A 26,640-nucleotide genomic window follows, 5' to 3' on the forward strand; every position below is an offset into this window, starting at 1 on the left:
TATTTCATTCAATGACTTTGAGGTGAGTAAAAACCTTAATTCGTCACCATGAATCCCTGGCCATATAGACAGGGCTGAAGCAGCATGCAGTCCTCAGAAGGAGCTGCCTGGAGCCAGCGCTCCTTTTACACACTACAAGTTTGCACTGCAGGCAAGCCAGTACCGATTGAAGGAGCAGTGGATCACTCACTGATAACAACTTGATGGTGGCAGCATTGAGTAACGATGAGGAAATCAGGCTTGTAACAGAGAGGCTATGGGTTCAAATCCCAGGTTAGCATAGCCAATGTACCCTGGAGCAGGATGCCTGGATTGTATTGGATTACCTCCCTCTGCAAACAGGTAAAATATGAGCTACGCTACTCGTACTGGAAAAGTGCATATGCTAGGCAAACAGATGATAATTAAAACACTGCAGGCTTATTCTTTTCCTCAAAGATGTATGTTCCTCCACTCTCTTCATGTCTACAGGTTGATTCAGCTCTTGTATCATTGTATAAATCGTTACTTTTTTATTTCCATAGTACTTATTGTTGTAGAAAATCCTCAACTCACTAATGGAAAATGTTCTCATTTCCTCACTGAGGTAGTCCAGATAAAGGTGATTAATGAGCTGATTTTCAGCCTTTTCTTCTCACTGAGTCCCTTTACCAGAGAGCACCACACCAGGGGTCTAGACTGAATCAAACCTCTAATGTGCAAACACAGGTGCAGTGACAGTGTATTAGCAGGTTGTTGATGACAGCTCACATACCTACACCACAGCATCCGGTTAAGTGTTCCCTGACCGCTCCTCCTCTCTCTTTAAACTGTCTTTAATCATCCTCAGTCTCTGCATTGGACAGGAAACCGTTCAATATGTTAGCAGAGAGAGGAAACGACAGTCTTCTGATCTTATTAAAATGGAATTCCATGCATCAGGGGAGGTGGTGTGGAATTAATGGGCTGATGGTATGGAGGCTGCTGTTAAAATCCAAGGAGACCATTTGCAGTTTACGGACAAACAAGATTAGTATGTGCTCACTTTACTTCCGCCTGCTCCACTTCCCAGCTAGTAGCATTAGCCTAGTTAGTACCTGTGAGAGATATTAACCCTGTTAAAGATCAAAGCAGACTTTTCATTGCCGTTCTCTTTGATGCACTGTAATTTAACAATAAAATATATTATGGGTGCTCTCTTACTCATGAAAAAAGCAACGTGTGTCAATATATAGACAACCATTGTTTTCTGTGTGTTAGTAGGAGGTGTCCTGCAAATTCTGCATTCTATGGGGTTCCCGGGAATATGCTCTTGCATCTCCAGGCATTTCCAGTTTATTAGCCTCAGACCCTGGTTAGCCACTGTACATTTCTTTGCTCTGTGTGTGCATTTGTGGGCCAGTGGGTGAATGAGTGAGGGAGTGAATGCATGAATGTGTGCTTTTTGAAGGTAAAATAATATTTAAGAAATATATCATTTATCAAAACTACACAAATGTGGCACACATACAACAGGAAATTTACAACGTATGTAATTTCATAATATATGCAATTTAAATTTAAACTGAGAGTGATGAATATATTTTTTAATATGTGTAGATGCGAAGTGTGTTTTTACATGTACATGTACAAATATATTCCTTAAGTATTTGGAATTTATATTTTAGCTTGTATTACTTTTGCAATTTACATGGGCTGCGAAGTACAGTTCTATAACACTGATTGAAAGAAAAACTTCAAAGTTCTCTCTCATAACTAATACATGTTGGGTAGTTTAGTGGAGCTGATGTACTGATCACAGTAATAGAAGCGATATATACTTATGCGTCATTTGATGGGTATGAAAGCACTCAAAATCTCTCTCTTTGATAAATGAGTTACGGTGGTTATCTCTCGTACTCCAAGCTTCCTTTTTTCCTTTAAATAAGAGAAAGCTGTCTTGAAGTATTTTCTTTAATTAAAGCTTAGCTGAAGTACCCGTTCTCTTGCATATAAAATCTCTGCCTCTGCGTTCAGCGCTAATGAGCTTTGACTGATGAAATCGCTTTGAATTTAATTAGACGTTCAAATTTGCGACAAAAATCTGACCAAAGCATCAGATTGCAAGGATCCTAATGCATCCTTTTAGTTGGGATGAAAGTAGAGGAAAGTAACATTGTGCTCTTATTGTAAATTATGCGGCTGTTGTTATTACATATTGTTGCGTTTTTTATTTTGTTTTGTTTGAATTTGATGTTGATTATGAGGTTAGCCTCTAATAGCAATATCTTCTGTATGTTTCAATGTATGATATGAAACATTTAATTCATCCAGATATGTCCTTACAAATTAAATGAAATATGGAAAAAACAATGCTTATGATAATCGGTCTTTGGGGGGGGTCATGTTGAAATATGTCAGACCCTTGGATGTTGCATTACAAAAGAGGCAGTAAAGAACATTTCACGATGTATATGTGTCTTGATCTTTCTGAACTGGTTAATCTGCCTGGTGAAATCGAACCGACTTCACGGGATGAAAGTGTGCAGCTAGTGCCACTCTGCGAGAGGCTGGTAAAGAGAAGATCGATGCGCCTCTTCTGCGTCCCTGTTCGCTCTCAGCAGCGCTGACGGCGGCTCGATGAAATTGCAAAGCCCGCTTAAAGCACCGTCAGCACCGAGTCCGTGTTCCGGGATCAGTCACCGGGAGTTCCGAGTGTGCGACGCGCAGTTCCTAACGGAACCGGTGATGGATTTGGTCAGGTCCGCAGCGGAGAGGGTGTGCACATTAAGCAGGTTTCACGCCTGGGGGGAGTTTAGTTTTTCAGATATGCGCATCTTCAGTATTCCCCTCGAGATCACCACCTGCTATAGCTTGTGAACCATTTTCTTCTTTGGATAGCTGCCCTTTTATTTGTGACGTTAATAATCGTTTGTTTTCATCTTGAGTGGAGTTTAAAGTGTTTCTTATGCTTTTTTCACCTTGTCTTTTTCTCTCAATAATAATGTGCTCCTGGGGTTATCGTTATTGTGCTGCCTTTATCGAGCCAGGGCGCTGTCAGCCCTGGACTTGGACTTGATGATATGGTTCCCGGTCCAGTGCACTTACTGAACCTGTACAGTTAGCAGTTTCTTTAATACCTCCCAAGTACAGCCCATACTAATGCCATGCCTGCAGCCAATCACAGTGAGGGCAGGTGTCAGCTGTTCAAGGCGGTATTTGACAGCAAGTGGGAGGGGCGAAGGTCCGGGAGACTTCTGATTTGTTGGTGTAGAGACAGGGAGGAGGATCTTTGCTATGAATTCTTATTTAGTGACTATGACTTGCACACCGGGCTAACAACATTGGCACAGAAGTGCATTACATTAGATTGTCATTTAGCAGACGCTCGCCTTATATAAGTTTTTTTCAATTTATACAGCTGGATATTTACTGAGGCAATTGTGTACCTTGCCCAAGGGTACAGCAGTAGTGCCCCAGTGGGGAATTGAACTGGCAATCTTTTGGTTACAACCCCTGCACTTTACCACTATGCTACACTGCCACAGCATAACATATACAAAATACAGAACTGAATAACCTCAGGTATGTTTTAGATGTATGTCAAAATATATTATCAGATGTCATCAGTGTCATCAATGTAGGATAATTTTATGCAGATACTATAGAATGTTGTTGCAAACCTAAAACATGTTGTTTGATATATGCAAAAAATTAAATGGATAACGTCTAATATATGTATCAGGTTTTGACATGTGTATTTCATATATTTTGGATTTCATATTTTCAGAAAGAAGAGAGTGCGAGCATCTTTTGCTACTGCGCTAACACCCACCTTAGCTGAGTCCCTCCCAACTGACTCAACTAGGAATAGATTAGCCCAGAGCCCATGGGAGGAACCTTACCACAATGCTACACAGCTGCCATATTTTACCATATATGGGCATGCAAGGCATCAGTTAAAAAATGGAAGCTTATACGCTGTTGAATAGTGCTTTACATTTATCAGACATTCAGTGACCGATGGCCACGTTACTCCTGCCTGGTGTGACCCTTTTCATTGCCATAGAGGCATTACTTCCATAGTGTCAGGTTTCATGATGTCACATGACCTAGGTAAAGGAGGAAGAAACCTAAGCATACAGTACACAGACTGAGCACAATGTAATAGAGTAAGAAGGGGGAAAACATGGCCATTACAGTCCTGTTATGAAATAAATTGCATTTGGAAAAGAATAGACGTTGAATGGCCATGTTTACGGCTGTGACTGGAGTGCTGACTGTGCCCAGCCTTTACTCAGCTGCTGTTTTGCTCTCAAGCAGCCAGGACTGGCCTGACCTTCCTGATTAATTTCAGACAAGTCTCCCACTGTTTACCCTCCCTGTAACCATAACAACACCAACAGGCTCTATCTCTCCCTCACACACACACACAAACAGACATACAGATAGCCATACACACACGGGCAGGCATACAGGCACACACACATACAGACAGCCATACGCACACACGCACGTGCCCAGATGAATGGGCCGCTAATGAGGCTGATTGTGTGGAGCTAACTGTTCTCGCTCTTTAGCCCTTTAGAACGTGCTCTGTTTATTGCAGCCCTTTCAGTGGGTGAAGTCATCAGTAAGCCACAAGGAAACCTTCAGTTTGCATGCGTGTAAACTAGACATTACGCAAGGTTTGGAATTTATGGCAGTCATAATCTTCAGTAAGAAGAAAATAACAAGAAAATAAGAAAAAAAAATTATTTTCTTTTAACAAGAAAATAAAATTTTTAGTAATTACATATTATATCACACACATACAAATACACCAGGTAAACTGAGAATTGGAATAATATGAACATTTGTTGATTCCCATTGTTTTGCTGTTATGGAGTTCTGCAGAGTAAGTTTTTTTTTTTTTAATTCTGGAAGAACTTCCAGTACAATTGATCAGTGCTTATGACTGGGGTTGGTAAGGCTGTCCCTGCCTGGTGCTCCCTACATGCAGGCCATCCTCCTGTTGCCCCAGGACTAGCTGTAACATCACCATCAGCATCACTAACTGAAGTATTCAACAGAGCAGTTTTAGAGGCACCACAAACAAGGTAGCAGAGTCTCATACACCCAGCCTGGGTTATATTTAGGCTCCCATACAGACAGCCACATATAAGACCAAACCACACCATGCTCAACTCTATCCACAGTGTTTATGCTATGCAGTGCTGTGCTATAATACACTATCCATTCTACCCTGACAGATTACTATATGGATGAATCAAGACAATGAAATGCAGTAATCTTATTATATATACACAATAATGTTAATATGTCAGATTACATATATCTTGTTACACAGCATGAAAGTGTATTGAGATTAGGTCTTTAGCTGGCCAGTGTGTGTTTTTCAATGAGCTGGAGCTGAGATTGAGGGGGGGGGGGGGCATGTTTGTTCACAAACATCAAACTGGCACAAAAGGTCACTGATCAACTGATCAGACCGCGAGCATTTCTTCTGGTGCATGCTTCCCCCCTTTCTGCTGGTCTCATGACTAACCCCTCGAGAACTCGAAGAATCCTGCCGGTTCACTCACAGAGCCACTGTTGGCATGATGTCATCCTCCCCAGAGCTGGCACTCCCACACTCCGTCACACACTGTGGAGAGAGAGAGAGGGAGAGAGGGAGAGAGGGAGGGAGGGAGGGAGGGAGGGAGAGAGGAGAGAGAGAGAGGGAGGGAGGGAGGGAGAAGGAGAGAGAGGGAGTCAGAATCTGGCACTTTGGGAGGGGCGCTGTGTAACTCGTGGTGTCACCGCACATCTCCAGAGTGTTCCCCCGAGTCTTCCCTGTGCTACACTTAGTTTAGATGTCTCGGATCAGCTGTTAGTTTCAATTAGGCGTAATGACTGTGCATTTAGTGGATTGGGTAATTGGCGGTTTGGGGAGAGCGGGAGCGCTTGCAGAAAGATCAGCCCCCACACAACAATCCCACCCAGAATGATCTTAATTATCAATAATGGTGTGGTGGGGGGGTTTAAGACCACCAACAGCAGAGCGTTCTGTGACAGCCCTGAGGATGTAGCCTGGCTTCCAGTGTCACTACAGCATTTCTCCCTGGGGTACCAAGCGGGGTTCTAGCCAGCCAGGGTGTGAAATACAGGGGGTCTTGGGTCTTGATTGACACTTGAGACCCCCTGGCAGCCTCAACAGCAAAACTTTGGGGGGTCTCTGGAAAAATCTGTAAAAAATTATTTATCACTTGCAATTGTCACTAAAAATGTCAACTCTTAAAGTCCGGCTGACGCAGCCTGCGTCCAAATGCAGATCCCTTTTTCTCGGGTGAATTGCTCACGAAGTATTCCTCGCTAACAATGGTAGTTGCTTGTCTTATGCGACAAAGTGTTGGCAAGAAAAATAATCTTGAATTTACATCAAATTTAATCATTAAAATCTGCATACAGCTGTGTCTATCTACACACCCATTACTCTTGTTTGAATTACTCATGAACTCATCATTGCATAAATAAACACACATCACAAGAAGAACCGGAGCTTTGAAATGATGCTGCTAGTTACATATTTGTACATACTGAAGTAATCACGTTATGAAGACAGATCATACTTCTTTACTATATCTTTACTAATATCTTTACTAATTTCTTCACCCATTTTCACACTCCTGCTTCTCGGTTGAATAAGTCACAAAGTTCTTATCGCTTCACAACGTACCGCACATCAAAATAAACAGCAGAACTTACCCTGATGGTGATTCTAGTTTCTCTGTGTGACAAAACGTTTTCAAGTAATCTGGTTTTGAAATCACAACAAATTTCTGCATTGTCTCCAACATAGGGCTGACATTACATCCCGCTTTGCATGAAGCATAAACACCAAATAATGTATTTGCTTTTCATTGCAATGATTCAAAAGTTGTGGTCAAAAGACGTGCGCAGGTGTTTCTCCCTGGGAACTCCCGTAATTTGCATGGCAAACTTTATTTTGAATAATCGTCACACACAGATCCGTATGTTTGTCTGACGATGTTACCCAAGTTGCCAGATCGTCTATGAAGCACAATTCACACACTACAATTGTTTATTTACTTATTTATTTACTATCCAAACCCCCCCCCCCCCCCCCACTGAAAAAACCTCCCATATTTTGAAACCTAAATGTTGGTAGGTATGGGTAGGGCGCCCCCCCGATTGCCACTGGGTATTTCGCACACTGATCACAGCGCTAAGCTCTGTACTAAGGCGGGTCCCAGGCGGGCCCAGCTGGCGCTAATGGTACACCCCCCGGGTCAGCGCCAGCCTGTGAGATTAAACGACTGTAGTTACGCTGCGTTTATCCACGAGGGGTTACAGGGAGGGAGAGACAGCTTTACTGTGGGTGCAATAGAAGGCACTTGGAGGAAGTCCAAACAGGGGCATGTTCCCGTTTCCCAGGACATCGGGTACTTTTATGAAAAAGCCATGTGTTCAACAGACAATTTAGGGCATATATTGCAAATAAATGTCAGAATATTCTGCACAGTTAGTATTGCACTATTATAAAATTTCTCTGTCGTAATTTCAGGCATAATTATAGACAATATATAGTAAAATGAAATCTGTTTCAGTTAAAACTGAAATCTGCAACTTGTGCATAGAATCACATACTTTGCAATAATGATTACATTTTGTAAAATGAATCAGGGTTTGAAACTGTATTAAACATGTATTTCTCATATTTTGGATGTCCTATCTGAATGTGCATTTTGATGTATTATGTGTTTCATAAGGGGTCACACCATAGCTGACTTAGGCCTGACTCTGATGTGGGATCAGCTGCAGTAGTTTACATAGGAATGCACCAGTGACATGTCAGGTCTGCCTGGCCTCTGTCAGGCTTGTCAGTTTGCCAAAAGCCTCATCAGGTCTTTCTTTTTAGTTTGTGATTTTGTACCTGCATTTGTGGAGGAGATGATGAGCATCTTCAGAGTGTGAGACTGTCCCACTGTGACAATGTGTGTGCACGTGTGTCTGTGTGTGCATCCTCGTGTGTGTGTGTGTGTGTGTTCCTGGGTGTGTGGGAGTATGTGTGTGTGTGTTTGGGTGTATGTGTGTGTTCATGGTACAGGGAGCTGTTAGGAGGAGGAGCTGGCATATGAGCTTTGTATGAGAGCCCTAATCCTGTCTCTCCCTGGAGAGCTTACCCCTGTCACCAGGGCAAGAATTACAGGCATTTGTGAGGGAGGCTGACCGGCTGTGTGACACAGACAAGAGACGTCTACAGGGACCGGAACTGCAGTGCTGTCCTAAACACCACACACACACACACACACACACACTTCTGCCCAGTCCACCATGCAGGTGAAATGGATAGCAGTGTGGCTGCATGCTCTGTTTGTGTGCGCTGGGGAAGATAACAGTGGCTTAATAAGATTACTGGGGCTTTGTTGCTCAGGAGTCAAACTCTCCCAAAATGTTCTCCTGTAATAACAGAGCGCCTCAACTCTCTGTTCACCATCCAAAACAACCACATCATCACACTGATACTGTCATTCTTCCCCACAGAACCAGTGAACACACTGCAGTGTACAAGGGCAGCGGGTCCCTGAAAGACACACTACATGTGTGACATGTGAATGCTTTGGTATTAAAACTGATTCAGCATGTTTAACATGTGAATGGTGTGATGTTTGTCCTGCTGTAAAAAATTTTGCCGGTCACGTGCACTTTCCAAATGAGAAAGATGCAGTCTGTCTGAGCTTGTATTGTAATGGATGTCAGACATGTAGAGCACCACACCACTGGCTCACATAGGCAATCTCCCCTATGAAATGTACTGCACATCAACCATTGTGTGACAAATATGAAATCCACACATATATGTCTAAATATAAACATATACAATTAAAGTTTCTTTCAGGAACAATAATAGATACTGTATTTTTGCTATAAATATATCTGAAATAGAGCCATCCATTTAAACAATTATTTAAACAATTATCTATTGTGAAGGCACAGAGAAAATAATTGCTCTATAGGATATTTCATTATTATATTATTATTATTATATTGGCTGTACTGAATGTTATGAAGTCATACCGACAAAGCGCACAATTTAAATTTGAGAGAGACAGAGAGCCAGGAGTGAGCGATTGGGGGGGGGGGGGGGGGGTAGGCAGGAGAGGAACAGAACACTGAATGTAGATGCGCCCAGACCTGCAGTCCTTTGAAGCAGTAAAAGAGAGAGCACAGAGGGAGTGTGGAAATGCCTGCCACAGCCCAGCGAGCACTGCTTCCATAAAAGCAGAAGGTGCATGTTTGACATCATCCCCCGGGTGTTATTTTGTCATCTCCATGCGCCAGTATTTGGCTTTAAATCAGCGAAGGTTTGTTATTACATGAGGATTATAAGGCGCTGGATATAATGTGAATGGCACATTGTCAGAACACTGCAATGCTCTTGTTTGTCTCTGAGGCAGGCAATGTAGTTTTAGGGGTTCAGGCCTCACAGTCATAAGGTAGGGGAAAATGGCTAAATATTCAATGGATGTCCTCAAGTGGAAATGAAGGGAGTTTCAGTCCTCTGTCTTTGCAGTCTGTCCTTAATTTTGACTAAAAGATAAAATACAGCAAATAAATCCAAAAACAATTCCCTACACACCACTTCCTGTTGCCTTGGGAAATCCTGTTTTCAGTCTGAGCCAAAAGCATAATGCGTAAGTGATATTCTTCTATAACGTCAGGAGGCAAAATCGTGATCATTTGAAATTTACAGAAATGGAATTTCATTAAGTGGAGCTTCACCAAAATTCTCAAATTGAAAATGTCATCTCTTTTTATTTTAATCAATTCCCATGTGTAAATTCTTCCTATTTAATCGAATAAGGCACTTAATCTTATTTGAAATCATCCTGATTCTGAACCCAGAATCCACTGCTTCACCTTTCCTTCTCTTTGTTGAGAATTACTTCTGCTGATACGAGCTGTTGTTACTTATTAGTTAAAAATATATTTGATTACATACATGCATCGATGCGCTCTCCAAATGCTTGGATAAGCTGTGTACAGAGTCATCTCTTCGTACACTAAGCTGGTTTGCGCCTTACTGTGTGGATTTTGTATTTATATCCATTTCACCAGATGGCTAGCCACATGCTAACCGGCAGAAGGGACACGGCTTCATGGTTCATTGAGAGGATTGGAGGCAGACAGAAACAATGTGAAGACTTATGCCTGGATTCAAACGAACATTTGCCCTTAAATGCGGCTCTCAACTGAGGGCCAGTCTAGTTTTTCTTCTTCTCCACAGATTTTGGCCAACCCAGCAGTCTCAAAAAACTGATGGAAGCAATTGTATTTTTTTTAAGAGTAAGAACTGCATTTATTTGTTAGTCAAATTTAAGGAAAAACATTAATTGAATCTGGCCGCTTAAAGAAGTAGATGGCTTGAATGGAACATCTGCCACTTGTACACACTTTGAGAAGCAAATACAGAGATCAGCAGACTGTCTTGTTGCAGGACATACGAAATATAGTATTCAACTGGCAGGGTAAAAATGGTGACATCAGAGCATGGCTTTTGTCTGGATAAAGAGATTTCTTCTGCACATATATAAACGAAACTTCAGTGTGGAACGGTAATTTTCCATTTTTGATTTAAGGCTGACATTATCTTTTAATCTTTAATTGTAGCTAAGGGCAAACTGTAAAGTCAGGGAGTTGAACAGTTGCTTCTTCTTGGCATAGATTATACTCTAGAGGATGGAAGAATATGAAATCATAGAAATATTACCGTGTAATATAATTTTGTTGAATAAAGTGTCAGATGAGGACTGTCAGTTGGTTGTCTGTCTGTGTATATTTGTATCATCTGTTGTGACTCATTCTACTGCTCTGTTCTGGTATCTGTAGGGCCTTCATATAAGAATGTGGCTTCTGCAGAGATGTGTGTAATGTCAGAGTTAAATCACATTAATAAAAGCAGTCAACATTTATTCATTGGCTGTGCAGATTATGGGGGAATCCAATGATATGTGTACCAGCCAGGAAATGAGTTGCTGTCCTCTCTGGAGAGGTCACTCTCTTCCTCCATCTTGCTATAAATGTTTCAAGCGTGCCTGCAGGCCTACTGAAGTGCTCTCCCAAAACATCAGGTGAAGTCATCGTTTTAAATGCTGCATTTAACATCTTATGGTCTTCTACAGCTCAGAATCCACTTCTCTGGTAGTAAAAAGCCATTGGGCCAATCGCGAAATTGCAATGCCAAATTGACATCAGGACAGAGAGATTTCGCTACAGAGGACTAGTAACCATAATGGCCTTTCTCTTTAGCTTTCAGTCTGAAAATAGTCTTACTTTTCATTTGCTGCAGAGCTCTGACTTTGATGATTGCTTAGATTATTGAAAAAAAAATCTCTAAGAAAATAAAAAAAAGTTTCTGAATTTTAGTATCCAAAGTCAAGGGCACAGCGAAATGTGGTGAGATTAATTTTGGCCCAAATATTGCTTAAATGTTCCTTGGACGTTATGTTCTGCATGGAAATCCTACACAATGTCTTAGAAGGGCGAAAGGTTCTTGCAAACGATGTTGTCTGACCACAACTATACTAGCACAGTCGGAACTGTCTATTTAAAACTCACGGCGCCGTACATGAAGACCCGGTAAATAAATGATCATCTGATCCTTTAAATAACTCTGCAATCTGCTCCTGAGGAAAAAAAAAGGTCTGTACAAATCCCGTTCTGTGTAAACAGCCCTTGGGAAGGATTTTCGCGTTTTGGCCATAGGATAGCGCTTTGTGCGCTGAAACACCCCAGTGGATTTATTTTTTATGATTGAACTGAATTGAATTATCCTATTTTATCTCGAAGAACGTCGCAAAAGCCCTTCAGGTGCACAGAGGAGCATTTACTATGCGCTTTCTGTCCATCTTCAGTTCAGCAACGAGCAATTAAGTCCAAGCTGTAAAATGAAGTGACTGAATTGGCTTTTCAAATTACGTACCGCAAGAAACTAAATATTTCATTTACACGAAACGAATACGAATTTGGCGAACCATCAAAACAAGGTGTATATTGTCAGAATCATGCTTGCAGCATTGTTGCATCGTCCCAGCCACGTGCTAGAAAGAGTTGCTCCTTTTCTGGGGTGCCGTTCTATCAGTGCTCATTGTCTAATCTTTCAAATGAGAACAATTTTAAAAATTAAAAATCCACGTTTTCTGTCATTGCTGTCTGGCTATGATGGAAATTCAAAGTCTTGTATAATTCTGGTTTGCATAAAGTGATACATCAGGTTTTAGCCAACATTAGGTTTACAAGGTGTTACAGAGCTTCATAATAACGGAACTGTACATTAATACTATACATTTGTAGAGTCTTACATATTCTATACAGACAACCATAAGTTTGAAATTAAACGAAGTCCCCAGCATTATGTTGCTTGTTTACAAAAAAAAAAACACTAGATCGCAATATGCTGGAATATGGGGGAAAGTGATTTACCACGAGATTGCCGTTTAAAGATAAACATAGCGTCAGTAATAAAGGTCAGATAGCAAGCTGTGTTCCACGCCATACCGAAAACGCTTCTGCTGTAATCGGATGCATTCGGTGTTATGTAATGGCATTTTACAGATTAATTCTCATGCGATCTGCGCTGTTGTTCCAACAAAAAGTTCTCGAGCTAGCATGGCGAGCTGCTAAACCCAGCACGCCTTCTGCCCTATCCTGATTATGCCTAATGTCCATTGTGTAAGAACGCTGTGTAGAATACAATGTCTGTTTTGGGCTAAGTGAACATCTTCAATTCAATTACTGGTAAAATAAATAAATAAAGGCGTATATCCTTGTTAATCAAAATTCATTGGCACACTAATCCAGACGGTTGTGTACACTGACAACAAATGACTGGGATATGACGATTATTTTGTATTATGTTGGTATATGTATCGTTTGTTATTTTAGTAATTATACTATTTATCTAAATATTTACTAATATTCAAAATACATTTCTGTGGTTGATTTGTTGCCAGCACATTGAATGAAGAATTCATTTACACTTACCCAGTTACTTTGGTCAGATTTGTTTCGACTACTCATTTTATGTCTCCTTTTTATTGGTTACAGAGCATGCTTCGGCGAAGAGGAAGCCGGGAAGTGTTTAAGGAGAAGAAATCGGTGTCGCAGGTGGGCGGTTTTGCCGCTTGTTTTGCAGCAGGAAATATAGAGCAGTGTGAATTGATGATATGTAGAAACACGTAGGCTGTGTAAGTCTGCCAGGATACGGGCATCAGCAAAACCAACAAATGCAGCATACTGAATATGAAGACATCAGGATATGCCTCATTTTTTCCATGCTATACAGCAGGAAATGAATCCCATCAGGCAGGGTTTTTCACACTCAGTGGCAGGAACCACTTGTAAATTATGGGATGCCCACATAGCAAATATGGCTAACAAGACAGTTTTACACTTTCCCACTTAAAGAGATACATCTTACTCCCTCATTAGTACTGTAGATGTGGTATGGGACAGCCAAAATCTGATCAGATAGGCCCTCACTTTTTAATGACTTACGTTCATAGCCTGTGTCCCTTTCCCAATGGCCATCTGGTCTAGGCTGACTGAGGTCAGTATGCAGTTTGTGGTCCTATTGTTGTCCCTGGTTCTCACAGAGAAACCCCCCCCCCCGCGTTCCCCGTCCCTGCAGGAGGACAGCGCAGACCTCAGGTGCCAACTGCAGTTTGCCAAGGAGGAGTCAGCCCTGATGCGCAAGAAGATGGCCAAGCTGGGCCGAGAGAAGGACGAGCTGGAGCAGGAGCTGCAGAAGTACAAGTCGGTTTACGGCGACGTGGACAGCCCACTGCCGGCAGCGGACAGTGGCGGCGGCCCTCACAGTACCCGGGAGGCAGAGCTGAGGCTGCGGCTCAAGCTGGTGGAGGAGGAGGCCAATATCCTGGGGAGGAAGATCGTGGAGCTGGAGGTGGAGAACCGTGGCCTGCGGGCGGAGAACGAGGACATCCGCATCCAGTACGAGAGGGACTGCCTGGGGAGGGAGCCCCTGTCCAGCGTCCCCACCTCCCCGTACGGCGACGGCCTGGAGTCCGGGGCCGAGCTGCGGCGCCACCTGCAGTTCGTGGAGGAGGAGGCGGAGCTCCTCCGGCGCTCCATCTCGGAGATTGAGGACCACAACAAGCAGCTGACCTCCGAGCTCAACCGCTTCAAGTTTGGCCCGGGCCCGGAGGACGAGGGGTCCTCCAGGCCGGCAGGGGGTAGCGGAGCGGGGAACGGCGGGGCCGGGAGCCCCGGGTCTGCGGGGCTGCCTCTGCAGGAGGAGCTGAAGGCTGCCCGGCTGCAGATCAACGAGCTGAGCGGGAAGGTGATGAAGCTGCAGTACGAGAACCGCGTGCTCATCTCCAACGTGCAACGCTGCGACCTGGCCTCGCACCTGGGCGTCCACGCGGCCAGCCCCCGGGACAGCGACGCCGAGAGCGACGTCGGCAAGAGGGAGAGCGAGGACGAGGGCCTGCCGCCGCCCCCGCCCCTGCCTCCGCCCCCGCACCCCAAGAGGGAGGGCCCAGTGGGCGGCGAGAGCGACTCGGAGGACCTCTTCGAGAAGACATCGGGGTTCGGCAGTGGGAAGCCCTCGGAGATCAGCCAGCTGAGCCCCGGGGAGCTGGCCCAGCGCAAGAGGGAGGACGCGGAGACGCTGGCCAGCGTGAAGCGGGAGGCGGAGCGCCTGGGCCGGACAGTGGACCGCCTCATCACCGACACCGACAGCCTGGTGTACGACGGCCGGCTGGTGGTGTCAGGCAGTGAGGCGTTGGGGGTGGACTTCCCAGGCGACGGTGAGTCCGGCAGCGCTGGCGGCGCCGGGACCGAGCCCCAGGTGCTGGACGCTATCAACATGCGCATGCGGGCCTTCCGGACCGAGCTGCACATCTTCATGGAGAAGGTGGAGCGCCTCGGCGACGGCCTACGGGAGCACGGCGATGACCTCTCGCCCATGCCCCACCTCACCGAGTCCAGCAGCTTCCTCTCGGGGGTCACCTCCATGTCCCGTGACTCACCCATCGGAACCCTGGGAAGGGACCTTGTCGCAGACCTCCAGGTGAGACGCTCTTTTCACCTGCTGCTGGTCTGCTGCATTGAGACACAGCAACTCACAGCTTCTTTTTATCAATTACATTTTTTTGTTCATCAGTACAGCAAATCATAATGCCTTCTGAAACCAATAGCTCATCAGTTTGAGACCCAAGTTGCTTGCTTGTGAGGAAATATAGGTTATTTGTTTGGCGTGGATTCTTGTTTGGAGAGGGTCAGTTTCCATGACGAAACCTCGTCTGCCACTTATCCAGCACTCATTTTGAGAGGAGGACCAACAGACAGGAGTGTGAATGGATTTAGCAGTGCCCTGAAATAGGCACTTATCATCATAGTGGAGTGATGGGGTGATGAAGGCTACCATCTGCATACTGATTGCTGTGAGGCGTGTGGGCTTCACTTTACACACCACTTCAGTTCACTCAGCGAAACACCCTTTTTGACCTCAGTCTAAGCTGAGGTCTTTTCATTAACGATGTTACCCTTTTAAAAGGGCATTCAGCTACTCCCATGTCATAAAAATAGAAGTAAGCTTTTATGAGGATTTAAGAGCTGTAAATTAGACATTTACAGGTTGTACACTGCTACCCCACGTAAACGGATAGGTGGAATCATTTATAGATAAAGTGTTGTACCTCTTCATCTAACAGTTTAGTTAAATAATGATTATATTTAATTATGTGTAAGGTAATCACATGCCTCGTTTTCTGTGAGGGTAAACAGACATTTACAAGCTTCACCATGTATCCCAACACTGCCTGCAGCTGACTGGCTGGTAACTTTACAGAACATTAACATACAACTAATTTGCATTGCAGAACAATTGCATAATAACTAAATATCTATACAATAGTTACATTTATGAAACTACATGAAAACAATGTCATTCATTTTTGACAGACTGTATATTTATTTGACTTGTAATTAGGATGGTTTACATGCCATTTTTTTTTTGACTGTGATACAAAACATTCACAGAATTTGATAAAATTAATCATTACAAAGCAGTCACTTGTGTTTTAATTTATGTAGTATAGTATACTACATAAAATATTTATGTTTACCAAACTATTCTTAGATAGCACCCAAAATATGATGACATCAGCAGCACGTACCAAAGTAAATTGAATTCAAATTTCTCAAAATTCTGACTCCTGTATCCAGAAACATCCAAGTGAAGATTCAACAGAACATCAGCCACAAATTACTGAGCTGTCTGTGTGTGAGGTTCAGAAAAAATAGCACCCGTAATCAAGCCATAACCATTTTAGGCATGTCATTGGTGATTAGCACATCCTCCAGTGAGCATCTGTTGTGTTGATTTTCATTCTAACAGATGGAATCCCATGCCTCTAAGATTGCTTGCCGTCAGTCAAAACAGCCCAAGTGTCATTGAAAAATCACAGTCCCGTAAATTCTGAATAATTAGACTATCTGGCATTGAGAGGTCTGATGAATAGCATTTGGTAAAGATGAAATGTGTATTGTGAGCGCTTCTCGGCCTCATTTATCATGCCACTGATTTCCCTTTCATTCTGAGCTTGGCTTTTTATTAAAGCACATCATCAGACCTTGTTAGCCTGGTACATGAGTGCCATGGGGTTAATTACTGGATGAAGGCACTGACCAACAGAACTGAGCCGGTGTCAGAATCAAAAATTTAACATTAATTGGTCGGGGGTGAAGGCGAGGGGTCAGTAATCTGTTCTTCGATCTGTTGTCAAGTGCAGAAAGTATCTGGAGCTAATTATTGATGGGTAATACTCTCTGTAAGTAGGCATATGAGCAGGCTAGATAAGCAGTTAGAGGTGGGTGTTCGTGAGATCCTGTCCCAAGCACCACCCAGCTTACCTCCATGCCTCACCCCCCTACCTCCCCACCAACTCCCTCACCCATTGTTACTGGTGCTGCGCCTGCATCCACTGCCCCCCCATCACCCTGCACCTCCCCAACTACCACATAATCTCAAATACTCTGTGTCGGGATGCTTGCAAGCACAGTGTGTTCAAATAGACTTAAATACTGTCTTTCAGGGTGGTAGAAAACACATTTGGATGGGCTGTCTTGAACACCATATTCTGGAGTTAATCTCAAGTGCTGTGTTTCTGGGTAATCTCAAACACCATGTTTCTGCCTCAAGCACCCTATCTCTGGATAATCACAAACACAGCATCTCCCATTTAGACACCAGCACCATGCGCAATGTCAAGTACCTGTGTCTGAGTAATCGCAGTCCTTGTGGCACAAGGTCATCATGTCCATCTTTTTAAGGGGATCCACATTTAAGGGGAGTTAGTGGCTTTGATACCATACCGTCGTTACCCTACACTCAAAGAGCAATAGTCAGTCAAGAACTCAAATCTTTTTACAGATATTGATTAGGTGTTTTTTATTCTAAATACATTCTCCGTAGCCATGATTAAGTTCAGATATTTTTTACCAGCTTGAACCTAGGAAAGTTAAAAACATGAATCATGGTGTTGGCGGGGTATAACTTGCGACCACACTGCAGCTATACCCTAGAAGAAACAAGGAGGCTTTAGCCAGCCCATCATACATTACTCCAGATGAAATAACTGCTTGTGGAAGGGCAGTGATGTTGCATGTTTCTATGGTAGGAGCTGGTGCTAAGTTAAGCCGCGTTTGGTAACTGCTTTAACTGCATGGCTGGACAGAGGGGCATGCGTCCCATGTCCTGTGGCTCGGACACGCTCGATACACCAGCTGTTTGGTTTTGATTCACGGATCCTTCATTGCATGTGCCTCATAACCGGTGTTTTGCGTTCTTTTCTCCCCCCCTTCCTTTTTTCCCCCCACTTTGTGTTCCCTCCAGTTGTTTCAGCCTATGGTTTTGTTTGTCCTCGTTCTCATCCTCTTCTCATCTCTCTCCTACGCCATCGTCTTTAAGTTGGTCTTCCTCTTTGCGCTTTTCTTTGTGTTGTAGTTTTTTGGTGGTTTCCATTTTGTTCTTTCTCGGTTTCATTTGACCCTGCTGACTACTGTTTGCCCATTGTTGTTGTTGTTGTTGTTGTTGCTGTTGGTGGTGGTGTTGTTGCTTTTTTGGTTTCCCTTTCCCCCGTCATTTTTTTTGTTCCTCAAGTCACTCATTCATCCTCATCCCCTTTATCCTCAAACCCCACCCCTTTCTCCTGACCCTGCCCCGACCCCGCCCACACACACGCAGTCCGGTCAGAGGGATGAGCCACGGTGGTGCCTAGGACAGGAGCGTGGGGTGGAGCCCGAGACCCTGGGAGGTCGTCAGGGGGCTGACCAGCGCAGGAGGGCCACTGGACACAGTAGATACTGCAGGCCAGAGGGGTTAAGTGTGGAGGTCAGTGCCTCGTCCATCTTCCTTTAACAGCACCCCCTGCCTTGTCGCTCTCTGACGCATAATCTGAGTGAAGGGGGGAGGGGCAAGGGAGGGGGCAGGGTAATGAAATATGATTGATTAACTGATGGCCATGAATCTAGGCCCATTATCCTGGCCTGTTCTCTATTGATCTGCAGTGACAAGACGGAATGAATCTGAATTCTGAGTACAGAATAATTTGTACAGAGAGCAGTTACAGTATTGTGTCAGGGTCCTTCTCCTTGACAGTGATGTGCTTGCTTGCTGTATCATCTTCAGTCATAGCCATGACCTTCCCAGGTCAAGGTGTCTGAGTTTAAATTTAAAAGCTTAAGGCTTAAACACCTGCTGCAGCCCAGCAAGTCCAGCTGTCCCTTCAGCAACATGCACCTGGAAAACGCTATGACCTCATAACTTCTCCACGACTTTAAGTTCTGTTTCTCACCCTCAGGCCTCCACTCTCTTACCCACTGATTTTTATTTAATATGTTTATTCATATGTTTACTCTTGCTTTCAAGCCATTCCATTCGCCAGTGGATGTCATGTGATACTTTGTTCTGCTTTAAGCGGAGAGATATGGCTGTAGGGCCTCAGTTGCTATGGGTCTTCGTTACACAGTAACCCATTGCATGCTGGAATGTTTGTCACAACCAATTTTCAAAAATCTCATCTCCTCAGCATGGAGATGACTCATGTATGTTACTGTTAGAGTTCATTGGATGTGTGATGAACAGCACTGCACTACAGTGTGTGGTCTGCATTAATATAAATCACCAAAGGAACTGAAGGTTGTTGAGGAAAAAAAGAACTTAGGAAAATTGTTTGGCTGCACACAACAGGATTTTAATCATCCTTATTTGGCGTATGTTTGCTAGGTCCAGCATAACCCATTTCCCTGGTGTTCTCTCCGCAGGAGGCATTGAAGTCTTGATAAGACCCAAAACATTAATTGTAACTGATGGTGTCTCCATGAAGATGCACAAGATGACCTTTTAAAGATGCATACTGAAACCTTTGATTATAAAAATTTTAAAACTTTTTAAAAACTTTTAACATTGCCATTGTAATCTGCAAGTAAGACAAATGAAGCTATCAAGAAAACAAAACAAAACTAATTCACAACAAATGCATAAATAATTACATTTGTTACACACATCAGTTCCACAAATATTTAATAACACACAAGTAAATGTCCTCACTTCTGCGAATGATTTTGGCCATTATGGTTTTACAGTGTGGGCTTCCCTATAAAACTGTGCCTCAGGTAGGCATGAGGCTATGATGATTCACCACTCAGAACCACCACAGAACACTGAGAACATTCAGAAAATACTGTGCGCTAGATGAGATGACCAAGTCGATATGGGAGCTATTCCTCTTAAAATGACATTGTCATTATGTCGGTATTGAGGGTTGTCACTGTATATTTTTTATAGCAGCATTCAAAATAAGGAACAGATTATTGTATTTAAAAAATACAAAGGGAGAAAACTTAGTCCTTCAGAAACAGGATATTTGACTCCCTTGCCATAAAAATGATATACTCCTTTGTGAAAACCTGAGGGAAAATATTTCCTCTCACATTCATAGTGAGAATGTTTCTTTGTCAAAGTGTCTTAATTGCCTGGGTGCAGTAAAAGGGCCTGTGGATGAACAGCCATGCCCCGAGTTGCTCCGGTAATGAAGACAGAAGGGACTCCTATTATAAATCTCCTGTGCAGTCGCTTCAATGGAGGAAAGAAATGCCAGCCAAAGTAGAATGCCACTCTCAGACAGCGATTCAAAAGAGCACATTGGATGTGGTCTGCTAATGCACAGACACAGCTGGATGAAGGTTTTGACCTCCATGGCAGGGAAAACTGGGGCCGTGACCTGTAGACAGCAGAGTCGCAGAGTGTCCCGGTTGGCCGACTGGTCATAGCGAATTAAGGGCTAAGTCCGAAAGTTAATAGCTCCAAGCCTGTTGCTCCCTATCTATAGCATGCCCAGAGCTTCTCAGAGTGGCTGGAGAATGGGAATGACGGGCTTGGAGTAATATTGTCTCTTTCCCTGGTGGGGGGTGGGGGGTGTGCAGCTTCGCGACACCCTTGCATCAGAAGCCAGTACCCCAGCAAGGGAGGTCCAGGCCCGGCTGGAGCAGGAGCGGAGGATTCGGCTGGAGGAGCAGGAGGGATACCCTGGCCGCACAGCTCAGGTAGGCATGGCTCAGCTGTGCCCCAACTCCTCCAGTGACAACAGAGGCAGCAAACAAGAATGCATTTCAGAGCGTCAATACAAAGAGATAACAAGGATTACACAAGAGAGCCAGGGGGAAAATACTGAAATACAAGACTGTAAGAGTAACAGACTGCTTCCATTAATTCCACTGTCTACTGTTCTAAACTGTGGGACTCTACTGTATAAAATAAGCTAAATTAACACTTTTTGGGACTCTTGATAAATACGCTGCAAAACTCGTCAAGCGGTATTGGATTGTCTTTCATATGTTTGATCCTTGCCTGTGGCCTGTTTACACCACAGAAATGCCTTGACTGGCAGATGCTGCTGAGGCATGGCTAGTGGTGAACACGCCCCCCTCTGTCTCCACAGCAGGAGGATGAGTGCAGGAAAGGTGAACTTGGGAGGAGCCTGGAGCTGCCGGGGCGGGGTCTAGAACTACAGGGGCGTGGCCTGGAGCCTGCATGGGTCCAGGAGAGGGCGGTGCTTCAGCAGGAGCTCCGCCTCCTTCGGCACAGTACGGTGGTCTTTTACGTGAAGCTGCGGTCCCTGCTGACTCACTGGCGGCTGGCGCGCAGGGCAGACACCGGCACGGAGGGAGCCCTCTCGGAGGTGAGTCCAATGCGGCGCAGTGGCAACTGGTGTCCTGAAGGGCGGCAATAGAGAACAGTCTGCACACACATTCCCATTCAACCATTCCCTAGTGCAAACCTCTCTCTGAATATCAGTATTGATCACAACCTGCCCCTCAAGCAGCACTCCAGTGCAGTTTGATACAGGACATGTAAGTGATTTCATCCATGTTGCAGTGCGGTTTGTCCCATGCTGTAAGTTACTCAAAGTGTTTTGGTTCCTTGTCATTCCTTAGACCATTAATGTGCACTTCCACATTCCAGCCCATCCAGGCTAAAAGCTGTGGTTCAGACTATGGAGGACACTGCTGAAAAGAGAAGGCCTGTTTGCAGGATTACAGTCAGTAAACTAAGTGTCTATAGGAGGAAAACTCACATAACTGAAGATTTTTAATTAATAATTAACCTGACAATCATGTTTGGTATCAACATAATTACCTTAATTTGTAAATATTTTTTGACAACCCATGGGATTTTTAACATTCACAGTTCTATTTCAGCAAAACAAGGGATAGGGAATAGCAAGAGCATACATATTGTAATTACGGGAAATGCATATTTGTGCAATCAGTGCAATATGTAAATATAGTAAGCTGATTGCATATTTGTGAGTACCACAACCAAACAACGCAACATAATTTCACCGAAAAACTCCCTACTCCCAGTTCCAGAAGCAAGCGTGAAAGTTAAGGTTGATATACATTAAACTGATAACATTGGCATGGTACAGCATGTTAACAGTTTTTTATTGTAGGTAGTTTTTTATTGTAACAAGGACAAGCTGGATACAGTTTAATCAGTTTGACTGACACAACTAACTATCGAGCAACTTTAATGTGCTCTTCCCAAAAACACGCATCTCTACTGAAGTGCAGTTGTTTTCAGTGCGATGGGATCTTGCAAACCAAAATTCTCCCTTCCCCTGCTGTGTTCCTACTGAATGATGTCAGTTTAGGCTTGTCTGTTCCACATCGCAAATTTCTGTTAGCGGCCCTCACAGCTGCAAAAAAATCCATCTTACAATCCTGGTTATCACCAGAACTTCGATCATATAGGTCATGGTTATCCAATCTGAATTCAATTATTATTATGGAGAGATCTACCGGCAAGCTACACGGAGCCAAACCCAGAACTAGTGAGCGCTGGAATGTTTTTAGAATTGATAAGAGATCTGTAAGGTAGTCAGGTGTATGATGAAAACAATGCAATCGGTATATCAATATGAGTTAATGTAAGTGTATGCAATATTTGTAAATATTATAGACATGTATGCAAGGTGATTCCCAGTATTTATGTACAAAGTTGTAATTTAAATTAAAGGTTGTTCACAAAAAAAAGAAATGCTACCGTGGCTTATAGGTAAATGGTATACACCTACAGAACAGGGCATGACAGCCTTGAAAGACTGAGCCTTAGACAAACTCCAGAACAATGCGGGTCTAGCAATGCATCTAGCAATGATAAAAGACTTATTCCCCCTGCTCTATATTACATTCATACATCCATCTGTATACCATTTATACTGTGCATATCCAGCTCCATGTGGTCATGCACTGTACGGCTGGGTATTACAGAGTCAATAACTTGCCTAAGGATTCAGTAGCAGTGCCCCCCCCCCCCTCCCCCCCGGCATGATTTAAACCTGCAGACCTCTCTGATCAGTGCTGTGCCCCCTCAGCCCACACAGAAGGAACAAAACGCTGCCAGCATTTCACAGAAGCTTCAATCTCAGGATGCTAATGCAACTGATCTGGAGTCTGTTGGTTTGCATCCATTGCCCTGTCCTCCACTGCCTGGTAAATCTGGAGTTTGACGAGTAAGGTACATACGCAAATCCAGTGGCACTGCTGAGAGCAAGGTTTCCCTATATGAAAGAAAGGAGTATCCGCTCGCTGTTGGCTGCTCACAGAAGCGCTCCATAAACCAAAGAGCACCAGGTCTCTACTGTGGAGGTCTTCATTTTGTCCAGATGACCCTTTTGAGGCCTGAGAGAGTGTGTGGACTGCCATTTTCCTCTTGGAGCATTTTCCTCCTGGATTCTGTGTTCTAGGGCCTGTAGTTTTGTAGGATACCTCTGTCAGATTGCACAAGTTGTGTTGGGCTTGAACAGTGTAATAGTCACACTCATGCATCTGGGAGTGTTGTTAACCTGATGGGGCGACAGTGTAGCATAGTGGTTAAGGAGCAGGACTCGTGACCAAAAGGTTGCCGCTTTGATTCCCCCCTAGGATACTGCTGTTGTACACTTGGGCAAGCTACTTAACCCCAAATTGCCTCAGTAAATATCCACCTATATTATTGGATAACATTGCAGCTGATGTAAGTCGCTCTGGGTAAGAGCAGAGCGTCTGCTAAATGCTAATAATGTTGCAATTTGAATGGATACACTAATGTTCTATTGTGATAGAAGTTGCTCTGGATAAGAGCGTCTGCTAAATGCATATAATGTAACAGAATGTGCCATGGCTCCTTTTCAGTATGAGGTGTTGGACACCATTCCGGAGCTGGGGCTTCTGGCGGAGCAGGTGGAGGGGGAGGTGGAGAGAGAGGAGCACCACAGAGCTGGGGACACCTCCGCCCCGGGACCTCCCTCACACACCACAGAGGGGCTGCAGCATCTGAGTCAGGTACCGGCACCCTTCATCTCTCACACACCTGTACCTGTGTTTTAGCACCACCATCAGTGCCTGAGCCAGGTACTGACACACTTGCACACCTGTACCTGGTTCAACATTGCTTCCAGTCTGTCACCAGCCTTTAAGCACAGCCCCTTCAGCACAACACCAGTGGTGGGTAAAGGTGATGTCGGCATCTCAGAACACGGGGACAGGTGGGATCATACCAGCGCTGACATTGATGCCCGGAGGTTTCTATCAACCCTACATGAAGCTACACCCCGCATTGCACTGTAAAGCATTACTTCACTCTGTGTTCATTGCTCTGCTGTGTACAGTGCTATGTTGGTCTGTACGTTTTAACATTATGTTGAATACATTCGCAGGTTGTGAACACGAGCCTCTTCAGTCTAACTGCAGTTTGCCTTAAAGCTAGTGTAATGTTTTATCTTCATTTCTTGCTTGGGCTTTTGTTTGGCTAGTCGTGCTAAACTTGGTTCTAGCGGTCCTAAACTTTCACACATAATTTTGTTGTTGCACAAAGGTTAAGATGAACCAGAGAACCAGAGAACTCAGAGAACCAGAGTACCTTTGTTGTCTTCCACAATAAGCTATTAGCAGCTGTAGAGCCAGGTTCTACCTACCCCTCTGTCATATTTAATTCATGGTGGTTTTGTTTATGAAGCCAGAATGTGTTGGAAAGTTAAGCAGCGGGCTGTATGGTGGCTCTAACGCTGCATGGCTGCCTCTCCTCACATGAAAAGCAGCATGGTTGTCACCCACGAACAAAACACAGTTTTGAGCTTGATGTTTTATTCAGGAGCCCAAAGTGCTCTGCCTGTTGGCTGCTTTGATTTTTGCACAAGCAGTGAAATGTGATCTCCAGAAATGGTCAAGAAAGTGACTTGGCGTCCTTTCCACTTTAATTCATTTTAGTATTCAAAAATTGCAATAAATTTAATTCAGAACTTATTTACCAAGCATATTTAGTCCTATAGTATAGTAGTGTAGTACAGTATACTATAGTGCAGTAGTATAGTATAGTATAGTATAGTATGTAGTCCTATAGTAGATTCAGTGCATTATATAAATTTGTGCTTCACAGGAATGTTAATCCATACATTCTAATAATAACAGTAATACATTTTATTTATCAAGTACTTTTCCCTGGCTCAAGGTGCTGTACAGTTAGACTCGACACAGTGAGAACATTTTAAAAAATCTGTAGCAGTTTTAGCATGAGCTGCACAGTAAGTGCTATACACTAAAGCCAACAATAAAAAAATGGTGTACAGTGTTTTACAAATTACCCATTATGAACATCAGTTAATTAAAAGTTGTGCACAGAAGACAGATTGCATTCAGGGAAATGTGGGTTCTCGTGAACTAATGAATATTGATACTAGAAAAATGAATTGTTGGCCATTAACTTAGTAGCAGTTTTCTATTGGAGAAATACATCATGGCTGAGTGTTTCCTGTTTTTTGAACTGAGTAATTATTCTTCCCACACCTCTGTGATCAATTGGTTGCTCTCTTGGATTTTTTGCTGATCAAATTCTACAGCAGCAGACCAATGTGAAGCACCGTCTCTACCAGACGTGCGAAACAACATCGCTCTCTCACCTTGTGTTAATTTCGCAGCTACAACTTACATGGAGAGAAAACACATTTTTTATGAATCATTCATTCCCTTTGGGGCATGGCATTTGGACCAAGCTGTATATTAACATAGTAGATATATTACAGTATATGGCCTTGAACTGACTGAAACAAGCCTATCAGTATTATTTTAGAGGAGTTCTGTTATCCATTTATGAGCACCTCACATTTTATTCAGCTGATTCGTACAGTCCACCTGATTCGTAACACAACATAACTCCATTCCCAAGTGGTAATACAGGTGAGTGATAGAACAATCACAGTTTTCAGTCGAGCTGCAGCTGGACTCCTCTCTGCTCTCCAGAGAAATAGCTGCTTTTACCATCAGCACTGAGCCCTGGCATGAGCTGAGGGAGCTGTTTCCGGTTGTTATTATTACCTGTCAGAACCAGGACCTCCCTCTTTGATCAGAGGCACCCATTAAGTGAACACAAGTCATTGTTTCTGGTACAGGCATTCCAGGTTTATTCTCTGTAGTCATAGAGTAGCTATTTTTTACTCATGCATTTCATATTATGTTGATTAGAACTAGCATATTTTATATTTTATAACATATAGCATGTAACGTGCCTTGAGAAGCACAGCGTAATTGATTGGTTTATTGGTTGTGTGCTTGAGTAATTGATTAGTTGATTGGTTAAGTGGTTGGTTGGTTGATTGATTGGCTGTTTTCTTAGTTAGTTGGTTGGTTAGTTGGTTGATTGGGTTGATTGGGTTGATTGATTGGATGCTCATTTGGTTGATTGATTAATTTATACTTTGACAGATTGATTGATTTGTTAATAGATTGGTTCACTGGTTGGCTGATTGGTTGATCAATTTATTGGTTGATTGATTTGTTATTTGTTTGGTTGAATGGTTGTTTGATTGATTGGTTGATTGATTTGTTGATTGATTGGTTGACGGAGCTGAGCCGCAGGTGTGTCCCTGGCCTCTGCAGGTGGGTGACAGCCGGCGGCTTCTGCAAGCGCTGCGGACGCTGCTGGAAGACCTCCGCTTGGAGCTCCGGGAGGAGGAGCAGCACCGCCAGCAGCTCCAGCAGAGCTACGCCAATGAGAAGGCTGCGTGGGAGGTGCAGTGGGCGGAGCTGAGGTGCCGCTTGGATCAGGTACGTTGCATT

The 26,640-nt window shown here is 43.7% G+C and overlaps 1 protein-coding gene across 2 annotated transcripts in view; it reads left to right on the forward strand.

The window, feature by feature from the left end:
- The window catches only part of LOC118771115 (microtubule cross-linking factor 1-like), a 56,474-nt gene that overhangs the window by 16,751 nt on the left and 13,083 nt on the right, over positions 1-26,640 (forward strand). For both annotated transcript variants that reach the window (XM_036518996.1, XM_036518995.1), the window contains exons 4-9: positions 13,069-13,128; positions 13,652-15,052; positions 20,470-20,589; positions 20,985-21,224; positions 23,722-23,871; positions 26,461-26,628. In XM_036518996.1, coding sequence (XP_036374889.1) covers positions 13,069-13,128; positions 13,652-15,052; positions 20,470-20,589; positions 20,985-21,224; positions 23,722-23,871; positions 26,461-26,628 — 2,139 coding nt within the window. The remainder of the gene's footprint in view (positions 1-13,068; positions 13,129-13,651; positions 15,053-20,469; positions 20,590-20,984; positions 21,225-23,721; positions 23,872-26,460; positions 26,629-26,640) is intronic.

This window comes from Megalops cyprinoides, chromosome 24 (assembly GCF_013368585.1).
Source record: "Megalops cyprinoides isolate fMegCyp1 chromosome 24, fMegCyp1.pri, whole genome shotgun sequence".
In the NCBI taxonomy this organism is placed as follows: Eukaryota; Metazoa; Chordata; class Actinopteri; order Elopiformes; family Megalopidae; genus Megalops; species Megalops cyprinoides.